This window comes from Leptinotarsa decemlineata, unplaced genomic scaffold, assembly GCF_025532065.1.
Source record: "Leptinotarsa decemlineata unplaced genomic scaffold, Ldec_3_MD MMD2_tig00000882_RagTag_RagTag, whole genome shotgun sequence".
Classification (NCBI taxonomy): domain Eukaryota; kingdom Metazoa; phylum Arthropoda; class Insecta; order Coleoptera; family Chrysomelidae; genus Leptinotarsa; species Leptinotarsa decemlineata.
In genome coordinates, this window is record NW_027412556.1 from 1,872,833 (window position 1) to 1,887,986 (window position 15,154).

General features: G+C 35.6%; 1 protein-coding gene across 3 annotated transcripts in view; it reads left to right on the forward strand.

The window, feature by feature from the left end:
- The window catches only part of LOC111508293 (glutamate receptor ionotropic, kainate 2), a 163,157-nt gene that overhangs the window by 124,943 nt on the left and 23,060 nt on the right, over positions 1-15,154 (forward strand). For all 3 annotated transcript variants that reach the window (XM_074174763.1, XM_074174765.1, XM_074174764.1), the window contains exons 5-12: positions 123-264; positions 7,020-7,247; positions 8,058-8,210; positions 10,699-10,940; positions 11,053-11,275; positions 11,689-11,773; positions 12,876-13,014; positions 13,812-13,949. In XM_074174763.1, the coding sequence (XP_074030864.1) occupies positions 123-264; positions 7,020-7,247; positions 8,058-8,210; positions 10,699-10,940; positions 11,053-11,275; positions 11,689-11,773; positions 12,876-13,014; positions 13,812-13,949 (1,350 nt within the window). The remainder of the gene's footprint in view (positions 1-122; positions 265-7,019; positions 7,248-8,057; positions 8,211-10,698; positions 10,941-11,052; positions 11,276-11,688; positions 11,774-12,875; positions 13,015-13,811; positions 13,950-15,154) is intronic.

The following is a 15,154-nucleotide window of genomic DNA, read 5'->3' on the forward strand; positions in this document are numbered from 1 at the left end:
GTTACAAGACTTCAAAGGATCCTCAAACACAACAGATGTTCCATTCCATTTTTCATATTTCTCTCCACGTCCATCGCTCAAAATTAATTTCATCCTCGCTGACAGAGCTTATTGATTTTCAGGTCGGTGCTGAAAGAAGTTAAAAGCTCGGGCGTATTACATCTAATAGTAGATTGCGAGGCAGGCCATATAATGGACATTTTACGGCAAGCTAAGGAACTTAAATTATTATCGGAATTCCACAGCTATATACTGACAAACTTGGTGAGTAATGATCTTGTCCGCGAGTAGAAACAGATTCGAAGACAAATGGTCGCGATGAAGGTGATGAAATGTGCGAGAAATTGGATTTTTGATGAAGCCAACTTTTGGAGGGAGATTTTAGCTATTAACTTAACGCCGTCATTATCTACAAGATATTATATCGAACCATTTGAATGAAGTCGTCATTTTTGTGTAGACGTTAAAGTTTTTTTTTTTTAAAGGAAAAACACCGCATCAACCACTAGGGTTATTAGCGGTTACAGTAGGTACATTAAATTTTGTTAGAGATGCCAACATTTTCCAAAAAACTATAAAGGGAAGTAAAGTTCGTAACATCCAATGCATTGGTGAGGTCGCTTGGTAATCCGAAAAATTGTCTTTCTTCATTGAAAGCTGGGCAATCAGAGATGAAATGTTCAACACTCATCGTCACACTGCAGGTATCACAAATGCGAGGCTCTTCATGCTTTAGGAGATTTAGATGGGTAAATTCCGTATGTCCAATTCTCAGGCGTGTAAGTAAAACTTGCTCTCTGCGGGTGAGAACCGGAGAAAGACGGCAGTCGATAAGTGTAAGTGGTGGTATCTGTTATCACAGCGGCTCCTACTCCTTCAACTGTTTTGGAAGAATCGGTATATATATGCTTGAAGTGCTGATATTTGGAGATCAGTTCGGCGAACGATTTCTATAAGAAATTTGAAGGGGTATCGTATTTGGGAAAGTTGAGAAGGTAGGTATTACAGGGGGTAATTGGTAATGTCCAGGGAGGGGGAATTTTCAAGTCAAGAGGAAGAATATTTGGAAAGTCTATATGGTTATCAGAAACTTTGGCAATTTTCACATAAAAAGGTAAGGGTAATTGTGTTTCTGTTCAAAAATATGTTGGAAACGATCTGAGAATGTATATCGATAGGAAGGGTGGTTTTTGGAAGCGGCTACTCTTGCGGCATAACTTAAGGAAATATAGTCTCTGCGAACATCAAGGGGTTGTTCTCCGCTCAGCCAGTAGGCTGAAGTTTTTTTTTCTGATATATATCCACCTCACTCAGACTGGGAACAATAAAAAATCAGAAGAATATGTAATTGTAAAGGTATTCCACCTGATATTTCGCGTTTTTCACAACAAAAATATCGTCATCTCTTGTCAAACAAGTTAATACAGTGAGAAACAAAATATGCTGTTTCCTCAGGTTTTTCACGTAAAATTTAAGAATTGAAATATCTCTAATGAGGATACTTTTCATACTTTATCCATTACAATTTTTTATTGTTGACAATAATGAATACAAGGTAAAGTAAAGAAGTTTTCAATAGTTTCTAGAAATATTGGCTCCAGCTCAGCATACTGAATAGATTCCAGTTGACTGGTCGATAGTCCTAATTTCAACTATAAAAAAACCGTGATCATTCAATTTTCCAATGGAAAGTAACTGGAAAATTCTTTCAACAACAAGTCTTCACAAAATACAAAGTTTTTGTAGAACATATCAATGAAGACATTAGTTTGAAGACTCATATGAATAATATTCCGGAAAAGTTACGTAGTAATTAGTGTGCGAGTCAATTGAGGAATATAACTTCTGCCGAAAAATGAATGCTAAATGTTTTCTTGTATCTCAAGCAATAGCCACAATAAACCCTTGCGGGTTGTGGTGGAGGGTCGAATAGGCCCACTCACTTTAGACCTAACCTAGCCCGAGTGAGACCCTTAAACCCGCTAAAAGAGCAAATCATCGATATTTAAATTCATCAATAGAATATATTTATATACAAAGTAATTCAAATTACGAAATTATGAAACAACAATAAAAATTAATTAGCGCTCCGGGGCGATTTGATAGATTCCAGTGGAACATTTGCTTTTTCAGCTGCAGGAAAACCCGAAAAAACCTGCATCACCACAGCATCTGAAGATCTTGATCTGCCAATGTTCTCACTTTCATAGAATGAAATGTAGGGTGTCTCCAGAGGCTCCAATAAATTCAATACATCGCCAGAACACTTAGTGACGTGACTATCGTCAAATTTGAACCAGTCCGTTTCGTCTTTGACCAAGCCGTAATAATTACCAGATTCAACGCCAGAACCGCAGTGAACAATGACTGCATGAATATTATGTTTGAAAATCGTCAGTGTTATTATTAGATTGACTGATGCCTCTGCTTTATTTGTTTTCTTATAATAGTCAGTTATTTTGGCGCATGTTTGGCAATACAGTTGATCATCTCCCGCTAAAAGTTCTACTTTCAGATGATATAACAATAAGCTTTGCACGGATTGGTTATCAGTCATATTAGGAAACGCTAGTTGAAGTTCCAGGAAGTTAAAAACGTTTTTGCTACCTCTTGAACATGTACTACAAAGTGAACAAGTGGGAATTTTTCCAGCAAAAGATCTACAAGCACAAGACGAGATAGACTGCACGGAATCATTCACGGTCAGGAGTATTGATCCTACTCACGAAGAGTACTTAATAAGAACCACAAGAATTCAGAACAATCCTCTGGTTGTCCTAACGACTATCTAGTGGACTTCAAAGATTCCAGAAAATGGGTTGTTGAAAAAAATTATGTATTCTCACGAAACTGCAGCTGCATGAACAGGTGTTTGAGTTAGGTGAATGAGTAGGAAACATTCTCGTTCATCGTTAAAACCTCGCTCTTGAAATTCTTCGTCATGAACAACACTTGTAAAATGCTATTCATGTACCAAGTGTTTCCTATATTGTCTAATCCAATTTTCTTCGCAAGATTGTCAGGACAACTGTCTACTGATTCGTAAGAAAAAGCATGTTCCACGTAATCTGCATCAGAACCATTTCTCAAGCTGAAATCGATCCTTTCAGTGATGATGGGTGTTCTAGAGGAATCGACTCGGCTCTGGCTTCATAAAGTTATTCCACTGAAAGGGAACCAGAACTGCAAGGACTATAGCTCATGTTTAGGGGCAAGAATGACCTATGTCCATTGACCGCACTGAAGAAGAGAAAGGTGGATCAATCACTTGCGAATTAACCTTGACAGGAGACTGATGAATATATACATATCGCGGCTTGTTTCGAAGAGATTTCAGTTCCGTATTGAAATGTTCTTTATTCTACAATCGAACAAATGTATAACTGTACAAATGTACAATATACAAGTGTACTTTGCTTTATCAAATGTACTTTACTACTGGATTGTCTCCAATTTTGAGAAATTTGTCAGCTTCCTATTGAATATGATTGGTTGCGAATTTGTCTGATTTTGGATGGAAAATCGTCATTCTCAATGTTTCGAAGGAATTTCATATTTTGTGTTTCAACTATCAAATTTTTTTATAATGAATTATTATTGAAAATCTACCCCCAATGTGTGACAAGGAATGTACTTCCAGCTAGAAGCAGCTTCCGTTCATATCAGTTTCATTCTCAATGTCCCACTCTGTTTATTCAATCACAAACTCGTCAACTTCAATCACAAATGTCCATGTCTTTCTGGTATCCAAACAATTGATTTTTATCAACCATTACACTGGATTGGGCTCTTTATAAAGATCCCACAACTTTTGACGACATGGCGATGGCTGTAAATGAAGAGATTTATTTTGTATTCTGTGTGAAAACGGGACATTAGTGCCCTCGAAACAACTTCGTTATCCCTCCAGAGCAGTCCGCATAGTTTTTGCGCTTTCTGCGAAAGCATTTGTGTTTCTTATCTCGTTCTGGGGGTACGTTACGCTCTGATTGTCTTTCTTCCAGTGGTTTTCACGCACGACTGAAATGTATCAGAGACATTACAGAGTGGTTTTTCATTTGATTGAATCGAGTGGATACCCCAAGCAATTTTCGAAAGTGGGAGAAATAATCTCCAGGTTTGGAGAGATTTTCCATCGGGAAAAACTCTTGAAAAAAGAAATATATCTAGAAAGTAATGAAGTGGATACTATAATTATCAGCTTATTCGTTTCTTCTAATCTACAGAATACTCCATCGAAAACGTATGGCAGAACCGACAGGAAAAAACTTTTAATATTCAAATTGAAATAGGAATTTTTTCTAGGAGGGATCAATTTTTTGGAGAAAAAGCTTTTGGACCCGTACTTCTCCTCCTCATTGAACCAGAAATGAGACACACATTGGAAACGAAACAGATGTCTCGCCAACTCGATATTAGCTTTCGTCTTGTGTATTCGCCATTCAAGTTCTCGAACTTGAAGATGAAGAAGACGTAAAATTCCATCTTTCCGGATAGAAGTATGCTTAGCAGGCTCTGTACACGGCGATGTTAATTTTCAAAGTCAGCCTCTTCTGCAAGGAGTTAATGAATCTCTACATCCACTCGAGTCAGTTGTTGTGGCATCAGGGATCTAATTTTGTGGCAAATTCACTAAAGTTGATAGCTGAAGACAACTCAAAAAGAAACTTCGAAAAATGATGCATTACGTAAAACAAAACGAACGCATTCTTTTCAACATGAATGTCGCTTTCATAAGGTGATTTGAAAAGTTTTGTCTGTTTCAATGTGAGATTTTTTTTTGTAGATCCATATCTCAATTAATGTTTATTCCACTATGTCGTGATATACACTGAACCATAGAGTATATTGTACTTTATACATTGAGGCTGTTGATTCCTCCCATTTTCAATGTTTGCCTCTTTTCAGCTCATTACTATGAGATGTCTTTGAGAAATTTTTGGCCAATTCTTTCCTAAGAATCCAAATTGAACCAAACCACTGCAGAAAGGACCCGAAAAATCTACCAGGTAATTTGTAATGATGGTGTTGATGAACGCACGTTGGTTTGCGAAATTTTGTTTTTTAAATTTAGCCTAGGAGATGAGCCACCAATTGGTCAACTTGATCCTACTCCATGACGATGCCCGTTTTCAACGGCCTCTTCAACTGCAGATCATATAATACTCGGCATAGACAAATATTCTTCATTCTCCATTTCCCAAGCAACTATCATAGCAACCCACCAATGAATCAATGTTTCAAGAAGCATCTAAAAGCTACGCTTTCAATACTTCAGTCTTTGAATTCACATTCGAGTTTCAATACTTCTATATAGATTGTATTCGTTATTTATTAGGAGTTTTTCATTGTTCGACGATAATCATTCATCCTTATGTTCAATTAGTACCATTCTGTTATCATCTGTGTATATTGGATGTCCCCATTTATTTATAAATAAATAAATAAACATTGTCTCCTTCGCCATTTTAGAGCATCGGCGCCTTCACCAATTTAGGGCATTAGACCCTTCGCCAATTTGGAGTATGGGGCATTCACCATTTTATATCGTTGGCCCCTTCGCCGCTTTATATCTTCGGATCATTCACCAATTTATATAATTGGTGTGTTCGCCACTTTATGTTGTTATATCATTCGCCCATTTCTATCATCAGTTCATTCGCCACTTTATATAATGGTCTCCTTCACCACTTTATATCACGTCTATTCAAGTCGGGATATTTCAAGTCCGAAAATTATAAATCGTATTCATGATAACTAATAAATAATATGAATTTTGAAACATTTTTCAACATACACTAAATTCTGGCATGACAAATTCCACATTGGAAAAACTTTCATATAATACTAATAATACATACATTGTTTCTAAAGAAAAAGTAGATACAAAAAGCCGAGGCTGTTTTACAACTTAGCCTAGGGGACATCATGTATTATATAGAAATATAAAATAATTACCTAGTACACATTGGTAAGTGAGTAGTTAGTTCATAAATTTTTGTAAAACTGAGAAAAAAACAAAGGTTATAAATTTCAAAGAAAATATTGAAAATCTATTTAGCTTGAAGAAGGTAAAATATATAGCAAAACAATTCAGATATGAATTGAAGCGGTTATACTTTTTAGGAGTGATTAATTTTTGGGAAAGAATGTTTTTGGCTTTCTACTACTCTATCTTGATACATTTTTGTTTGTATCAAGATGGAGTAGTAGAAAGCCAAAAACTTTCTTTTTCAAAAAACTTCAGATCTTTCCAACTTTTTTTGAAATTATATATGGAGTAGTGTCTAAATTCACTGGGCAGAGCGTCATATTGTTTGATAGAATTGTAAATAAAACTACGAGAAAAGCAGGCTGTCGAGTGTTTTGGAACAATGAAAGTGTGACGGTTTCGTGTCCTCGAATTATTTTGAGATTTGAAAGTTTTATATTTTTCATGAATATAATTTGGCTTTTTGTGAATGTGTATTAACGAGTATGTGGAACTGCTAGATTTAAGCAATCGGTAATTGATTTACATCAATTTATATCGCATCAGCCCCATAGATATATCGCAATATGCTAATCTAGACAATTTGAGGGTTTCGCAAAATTTCAACTTCAATTTGGAAGTCATAGTATCTCTACTCTGATAGAGTTGACGTAAAATACTGTACGAGCTACGACGAAGTGAATTTATATGTTTGTGAAATCTCAGATCAGCATCTAGCCACAAACCCATGTTCTTACTCTCTGTAATTATTTGTAGTAAGTCTTGTCCAAGTTTGATTTCAATTCTTCCTTCAATTTCCCATCTTTTGTGTTTCGGGCCAAAAAGTATCAGCTGAAATTTTTTCAAGCACTTGTTTCTTCAAAATCAAATTCATAATAAAAAATGCTGTTTCAGAAAAGTTTTTGATTTTCTTTCCAGATTGTGGAAGGCTGAGAACCGAATTGAACATCAAAATATGACCTGATTAGGTTACTATTCATCTCGGTAATTAGTCAACTTTACAGTTCTTCATATTTTAAATTTTCAGGACGCCCATACTCTGGACTGGTCAGAATTCAAGAACGTTAGAACAAATATAACTGCACTGCGCCTGGTAGATACGAACAAGCCAAATACACAACACGCAGCTTTGGTTTGGAATCAAATATTGAAGTACGATATTTTGCGAAACGTGAAGAATCCAGCTATCCAAAAGGAACTTGTGAATTACCGCAAACTCAACCCTGTTGCGGAGGTTCTTCCCAATAATATTCCAGTGAGAAAAATTTCTGATTCGATATACTTCAAAAGTAGATTTGGTGATATTGTAGAAATCATTCCATCGTGGCGTTGCCAAGTTATTTGAGAAAAACCTATTTTGCAGGTAATGATTCAATCTACACGCGAAAGAAACTTCAACACATGGCGTTATTGACAAATTCCGAGATTTTTTTTTGATGTCAGTCATGGATAACTGGGTTTTTACATAAAAAAGCAATATAAATATTCTTTCACGTATAGATAAATATTCTTTCAAAAGAAACACCCTGTTTTGAAAGAAACAGGGTGTTTCTTTTGAAAAAGTTGATTTATGTCTGTTTGAAAATTAGTGAAACTTTTTACCTAGCACCCTATATATTTTTTCCGAAAGATGAGATTCTAAAAATTATCATAGTAATGTTGACTAACTATTCCTAAAAAATCCACTCACTTGCTGTATACATGTGGATGGTGAATTAAAAATGTATTGTCTGCAAAATAAGATTTTCTAGAATAACTTGGCAATGCCGCAATGGAAATTCGAAAAAAAAATATCTTAGAGAGTTAAAAAAATATAGAATCGAATAATCTATTCATACACTGGGTATTTTATTCAAAAAAATATAACTTTGGTTGGCCATGCTCGGTTGAATCACCCAGTATGCGAGACCATAATTTTTAAAGAAAGTATTTATCGATATAACTGCAAAACAAAATTCAACAGTTTCAAATAGTTTCCTTTGATAGCAATGGATCGAGGGAATCTTGTTGACTTAATTTTCACTTCAAAGATTTTCAAATTTGAAGGAAATCTTTTTCGTTACAGATAAGGATAGCTCTGTTGTATGATGCTTTGAACCTTTTTGTGTCTGTGCTATCCAAACTAAACACCGAAGAAGAAATTATTTGGGAGTCGCTCAGCTGTGAAACAAATGAAACCTCATCGCATGGACAGCGCTTTTCGAAAGCTTTGAGAGAGGTAATTAATCTTGATACGTATTTCAAAGAATCCTGTTTGAAAGAATTTCAATTAGGTTTCCGTTCATCTCAGAAAATACAATTTAATTTCACTCCTTGGTTCTGAAGAAAATGAATTCATAATCAAGGAAAGGTCTTTCGAAAAAAGTTATTTAACATTCACCACCGCTCGAAATAGTTCACATACAGCTCGGGAGGTTAACTGGAGTTTGGTTAGCTGAACAGAAAAATATTCTTCATCTATGGAAACATTTCTACTGAACATATGACTGATATATGCTTGTGAGAACTGGAGATTTCAAAAGTGACTCCGCGTGTACTCTTTCAGAAATCTACTCATTAAGATAATTTAGGAAACAACTTGAGACAGTTTACTGAATACTTCATACGAATCATAGCCTTTGAACCTATACCAATCAAGTGTACCACAGAGATCCCATTGTGGTACACTGTCTATAATACAGATAATATCAACAAACTACCCTTATTTTCAACATTATTGAAACAGTTTATTCAGTTCATACAGTACAGTTATACAGTTCATATAAAGTACAGAGTACTAGTACTACTACTTGGCAAATGCTCGATTTAAAACATCTGTATATTTTTCATATTGCGAAATTCATTCACAAAAATAGAACGCAACACCAAAAGATTTCTCACAATCACAGTACAAGACAAAAAGGTCTGAAACATTTAAATATTCTCCGTTTTAATTCTACCCTTTATAAGAAATCGATAGCATTCAATGGCCCTAAAATTTACAATTACATCCCAAAGTCCATCAAAGATATTCATAGTTATAAACAGTTCTGCAAAAAGCTGATGTCCTCCATTCTCATGAACTCTAGAGCCCTTGAAGTTCTCTTACAATGAATGCCAATATATAATTCTCTGAGTTCCTCAGTTTCTTATAATATTAGTTTAGTCTTCTAGGTCCTGATAATTTTAGATTATTTTCTTTATTTTCTTGATTACTATATTATTTAGGCTTGTAATATATCACATATCAAATGTTCAAACACTAATCAATTAGTACTATTTAGGCACAAGACGATCTCATTATGAGATCAGGTGTGCACTCAATTCGTAAAAAAAACTGTAATGCAATGAAATTGTATTATTATTATTATTATTATATGATGACCATTGAGAATAGTACAATATAATGAAGAATTATGTTTTCTGAACAAAAAAAAAGGTCCACGTCGAGAATGTTAGCTTGTAATATCCTCCAAAGCACGTTGGACGTTGTTCACAGTTCGTGCCTGAGGGAGCAGATGTCTCTCAACCCCAGCAAAACCGTGATGATCCTCTTCACTGGTAGGAGAAAATTGAACGATCTAACGCCACTTTTCCTCAATGGTGAGGTCATTCCATTTGGAACGGAGGTGAAATATTTTGGCATTGTCCTTGATAAAAGACTCACCTGGAACGCTCACTTGGAAAAAGTTTTACATAAAGCCAGACTGTCCCTATGGACATGTCGAAGGATTTGTGGTAGAACTTGGGGTTTAGGTCGCAAACAAATCCATTGGATTTATGTGATGATTGTCAAACCTATGATCACTTATAGTGCAATTACTTGGTGGCCGAAGGCTTTACAGAAAATGGCCCAGGCGAAGCTCTCTGGCTTACAGAGACAGGCTTGTCTGACTTACCAAGTGGTCTGTCTAATCTATTATCAACATGGAAATTTTAACTTCAAATTATCTCGAAAACGAATCGTTACAAAAATTTTCTTTCAACAGAGATGTAAAGGTATTCGAAAGACTTTCAAAACAAGGTGCCACTCGACCTACTTTCCCTATCTAAGTAAGGATCGTCGGAAGCACCCCTCCGAGGGGGTGTGTACTACAAAAAATTTGATTTGTCTGAAAGGTGTCCCCCTTCAATTAGAAATCGACTTGTCCGAACTTTTTTAAAAATATTACTTTTTATATTCAAAAACGGTTCTGTTAACTTTCCGTTGTTACACACTGTATACGTGGCATACTTTGCATATAATGACGATTACCACTTTTACAAACATTTTACTCGTCGTATCTCAGAAACGGTGGCTCTAAGAAAAAAGTATCGATACTTTTTTTGTAGAGAATTTCAAGGGCTATAATTTTTAAATGAGGTTATTTCATGATAAAACTCACCGTTTTCCTGAAAATCGCAAAAAAATAATGTTTTTCGAGATTTTTGACCTTTGACCTCGAATAAATTTTTTTCCAGGCATCGCAATCATTCGGAATTTCAGAATCTTATCTTTAACTATGTTTTGAACAATTACACGCATTTGCAGCTCGTTGTAAATTTATATACCTTCACTCTTATTTTCTAGTCTAATTTGACCGGACTATTTCTAATTCCTCCTTTTCATTGTTTCCGACATGATAGTTTAACTCGCTGAACCGTTCGGCAGAATTCCTTTTACTTTATATTCAGCCTCACCGAAAATCTCAACGTTTCTCGAACTAATTCAGTGTTCAATTTCTCAGAAGGGAAGAGAATTTGAGCTCGTAGTCGAACCATTGACGGGAGCAATAACCTCATTTGATGAAATGGGCTATAGAAAGAAGTACAAACTGCAAATCATAGAGTTGGACTCCACAAAGTTTCGAGTTACAGGCACTTGGGACTCTGATTTCCCACAAGAAATACAATTCAAACTATCAGAAGAAGATCGAGACACGGAGTTGAAGAAGAAGATCCAGCAGAGGACATTTAGGGTAGTTTCCAGGTATGACGGACAAATATTGTTTATAGTTTTTTGTAGTCAACAGTAAGAAATCGTGTACCAACCTATTTATATGTGTGAATTATATTTATATCTGAGAATTTCAAAATTTCAGGCTGGGTGATCCGTACCTCATGCGTAGAGTAGATCCACATGGAAGAGCTTTGTACGGAAACGATAGATTCGAAGGTTACACCATGGATTTGATCGGGGAGATATGCAAACCCCAAAACCTCAATTGTAGTTTCACTTTCGAAATTGTTGCGGACGGCAAGTATGGAAACTATGATCCTAAAACCAAACAATGGAATGGCCTCATTAGAGAGCTACTTGATTACGTACGTTTTTCTGAAGAGCAGAAGATGAGACCTGATTTCAAAGAATCAATTCACTAACAGAATCTACCAACATGCAATGAACTCATTTGGAATTCAGATAAGTCTGGAAACTGTATGGAAGAGAGATATATACGTATATCTCAAAACATGCATCTCTACCTTCGAACCTATGAAGTAGATTCTGGCAAATACCTGCCAGAATACAACTACTTCCCTGGCTGATACCACGCGTGGTATTAGCCAGGAAAGTAGTTGTTTTCCAGCAGGAATATCCATAACCAAATGTGTGTATTCGTTTGGAGATTCAATTTCGAAAATGTTTTTGAAACTTGTTTAAAATGGAGATCAAACTTAATCCAAAGTTTGTTTCATTTGATTCTTCAATTTATGTCTTTTTGCAATTTTTTTTTCAGAAAGCTGATCTTGGTATTTGCGACCTGACTATAACATATGAACGGAGGAAAGCTGTAGACTTCACTTTGCCCTTCATGACCTTGGGTGAGTCACTGATTGAATTGAAGTATGAATATAAAGTGTGTCTCAATTCTCATGGAAACGCCCCCGTATCTTCCGTAATATTCGAGGTAAAACGATGAAACCTTCTGAACTTATGGAAATGCTCAAAATGCACTTACCACCTGGATGGGGTTGGCCAAAGTGATATATACACTGTCCGCCACTCGCGATGGAACACCCCATTTTTACGGTTAAACATATTAGGGGCAAAATAGGCTCTCACTTCTTATCGAAACACCCCCGTATCTTCCGTAATATTCGAGGTGGAACGATGAAACTCTCAGAACTGATGGAAATACTCAAAATGCACCTACCACCTGAATGTGGTCGGCAAAGTGATATACACTGTCCGCCACTCGCGATGGAACACCCATATTAAAGGGCAAAATAGGCTCAAAATTCCTTCAGATTCGTGATCACGACTACCAACTTACTACGATTACACTTTTTTCCTGAAAAAAATTCAGCCCTGAAAAAAATTCAATCTTGAAAAATCCGAATTTGTCTCACTTCTTATGGAAACACCCCCGTATCTTCCGTAATATTCGAGGTGGAACGATGAAACTCTCAGAACTGATGGAAATACTCAAAATGCACCTACCACCTGAATGGGGTTGGCCAAAGTGATATACACTGTCCGTCACTCGCGATGGAACACCCATAATAGGGGGCAAAACTGGCTCAAAATTCCTTCAGATTCTTGATCAGGACTACCAACTTACTACGATTACACTTTTTTCCTGGAAAAATTTCAGTCTTGAAAAATCCGAATTTGTGATCTCATGGAAACACCCTCGTATCTTCCGTAATAATTGGTCTTGTGTCAAAAAAAGTGATTGATAAAAATACATAGAAAATATATTCTTTAGTTATATATTACATAAATGGTGATTTTCAGAACTACTGCAAAAACAGAGGATTGAAAAACCTACATTATCATATCTTTGAACCCATTACAAAAAACAAATATTATCAATCATTTCTGTGAAATAACATTCATTAAGGAGTCATGAAATGGGAAAATATATTACTTCTATTAACGAAGCCTCTATAATGTTATTGTATATATCAATTCTTTCCACAGGAATCAGTATTTTGTACGCAAAAGCCGTTAAGGAACCACCAGAGCTGTTATCTTTCAGTCATCCCCTATCATTTGAGGTCTGGATCTACATTGCCACGTCTTACTTGATTATCTCCATGATGATGTTTCTGGTAGCGAGGTAAATTTGTCGCTTTCAATTACTGAATATAAATGAATTATACATGATTTATTTTCTACAAAAGTAAAGTTATCAAGCAAATTTTTCCTTGAATGTTCAATACTTTCTACATACCTCAAAATTAGTCTTCAATTATTCTTCTTTTCGCTAGATTAAACTTTTGCTGATATAAAAGAATATTTCGAAATGCTATCATACTATATCTTTTTATTTTTTTACATACCCAATCAAACAAAATCAGCCGGAACCTTCGCCAAATTTTCGGATTTGGTTCATTGGCACCTTCACCATTTAATATTTTAGAATAAACTGGAGTAAGTTTTAAAACCGTTTTTCTTTAAAATTTTTATATATCGTTTGTTTGCAGATCTTCAAAATGAATTCAAAACTGATGAATACTCAGGAACAGGTGATCCCATTTCCAAAAATAAAGAGTGTTGAATAGATAATAATCATACCTATCAAAGGAGTTATTGAAAGATCCCTCTTTCTATTCGGAAAAAAATGTTGGCAAAGCTATCTCGGCAACGACTGATTTTAATATCTTGCCTCATTCAAAAGTTAGGTGGTGATTCTATTGTTTTGTGAGATATTACACGAATATCTCACAATTGTGATGACTTTTCCCATCAATTTATGGTATATTCCAACATATCGGGAAATAATTCACAATTTTTCCACAACTGGTAATTTTTCGTAGATGAGGTTATGACTAGAATATGACATACTAAAATACTCTTCCATAGACTAATCATAATATTTAATGGAAAAACAATGAATGCTAATTTATTTTGCAGACTGAATCCCAATGATTGGGAGAATCCTCATCCATGCAACCCATGTCCAACTGAACTAGAGAATATTTGGAATGTAAAAAATTGTTTTTGGCTCACAATGGGCTCATTTATGGCACAAGGTTGTGATATCCTACCGAAGTGAGTATTTGTAAGCAACTTGTAAGTAGGTAACATTATATAATATATATAAAATAAGATTCAAATCTTTACTGGTAGCTATCAAATTTCGATTTGAGCAGTAAAGACGCTCTTCAGTTAGTGGTTATTGTTCAATATTCAAACACATTCGCAATGAAGTATGACAATTATGAAAAATGGGGTATGATAGTCAATTTGGTGATCAATTTAAAAAAAAAGCCTCAAAAAAGATATTTCGAACACCGCATGGCTTTTTGTTAGTGGTTCCTGGAAAGTTGTAACCAAGTGCATGACTTTTCGTTGAATTGTATTCAGACAGACGTACTTTATGTGAGCAGTGCTGACATTTTTAACCGCTACAATTATTATACTACTATTACTACTACTATTGTGGAGCGGAGAAGTCAAGAAAGATTTGGATTTAATGTGTGGGCAGGTGTTTTCAGGGGTAGAATTATCGCTCATTCATTTATAATGGCACTTTTACATGTATTTAAACATTTCAAGACAAAATATTGAACCCCTTGTTGATGAATTGCCACTAATGGAGCTCAGAAAAATATATTTTCAATAAGACGGGGCTTCGCCACACAACACTGCAATGGTCACCAATTTTTTGGCTGCAAATTTTGATAATAATTGGATAGCCAACCGAGGCCAGGTCACCGGACCAAATACCTATCTGTTAAAAAAAAATTGTTTTAAAATCTGTTTTTTTGTTAACCAGCTGTCGCACCCATACGAACGACATCCCTCAGAAGTCGAAACTTGTGCGAGCTAAGGATTAACGAGGTCTTACCTTTTAACGTGTGATTCCTAACACGCCTATAGACTATTACTTCTGGGGAAGGTTGAAAGATTTTATTTTTGAATTGCCTACTAATTCTAGATACGAATTGGAAGCGGCAGTAAATTTTTGCTTGTCCCATTTCTATTGAACTGATTATTTCAACGTTCAGGAAAAGAGTCGCCTGTGTGTAGGAGAAGCTGGTTGACATTTCGAACACCTTCTCTGAAGAAACCGGTCTGCAAGTGTGCCCCTTCCAAAATTGAGAGTTGACTCTTTCAGTTGTATTGCCAATTGCATATGCAGGAAATTTTCTATAAAGATTCCTGCACCGACGCCTGTCGGATATAATCCAACGCCCTTCGTGGTATTAGCCAGGGGAGTAGTTGTTTTCTGATAGGCGTCAGTCCATTCAACG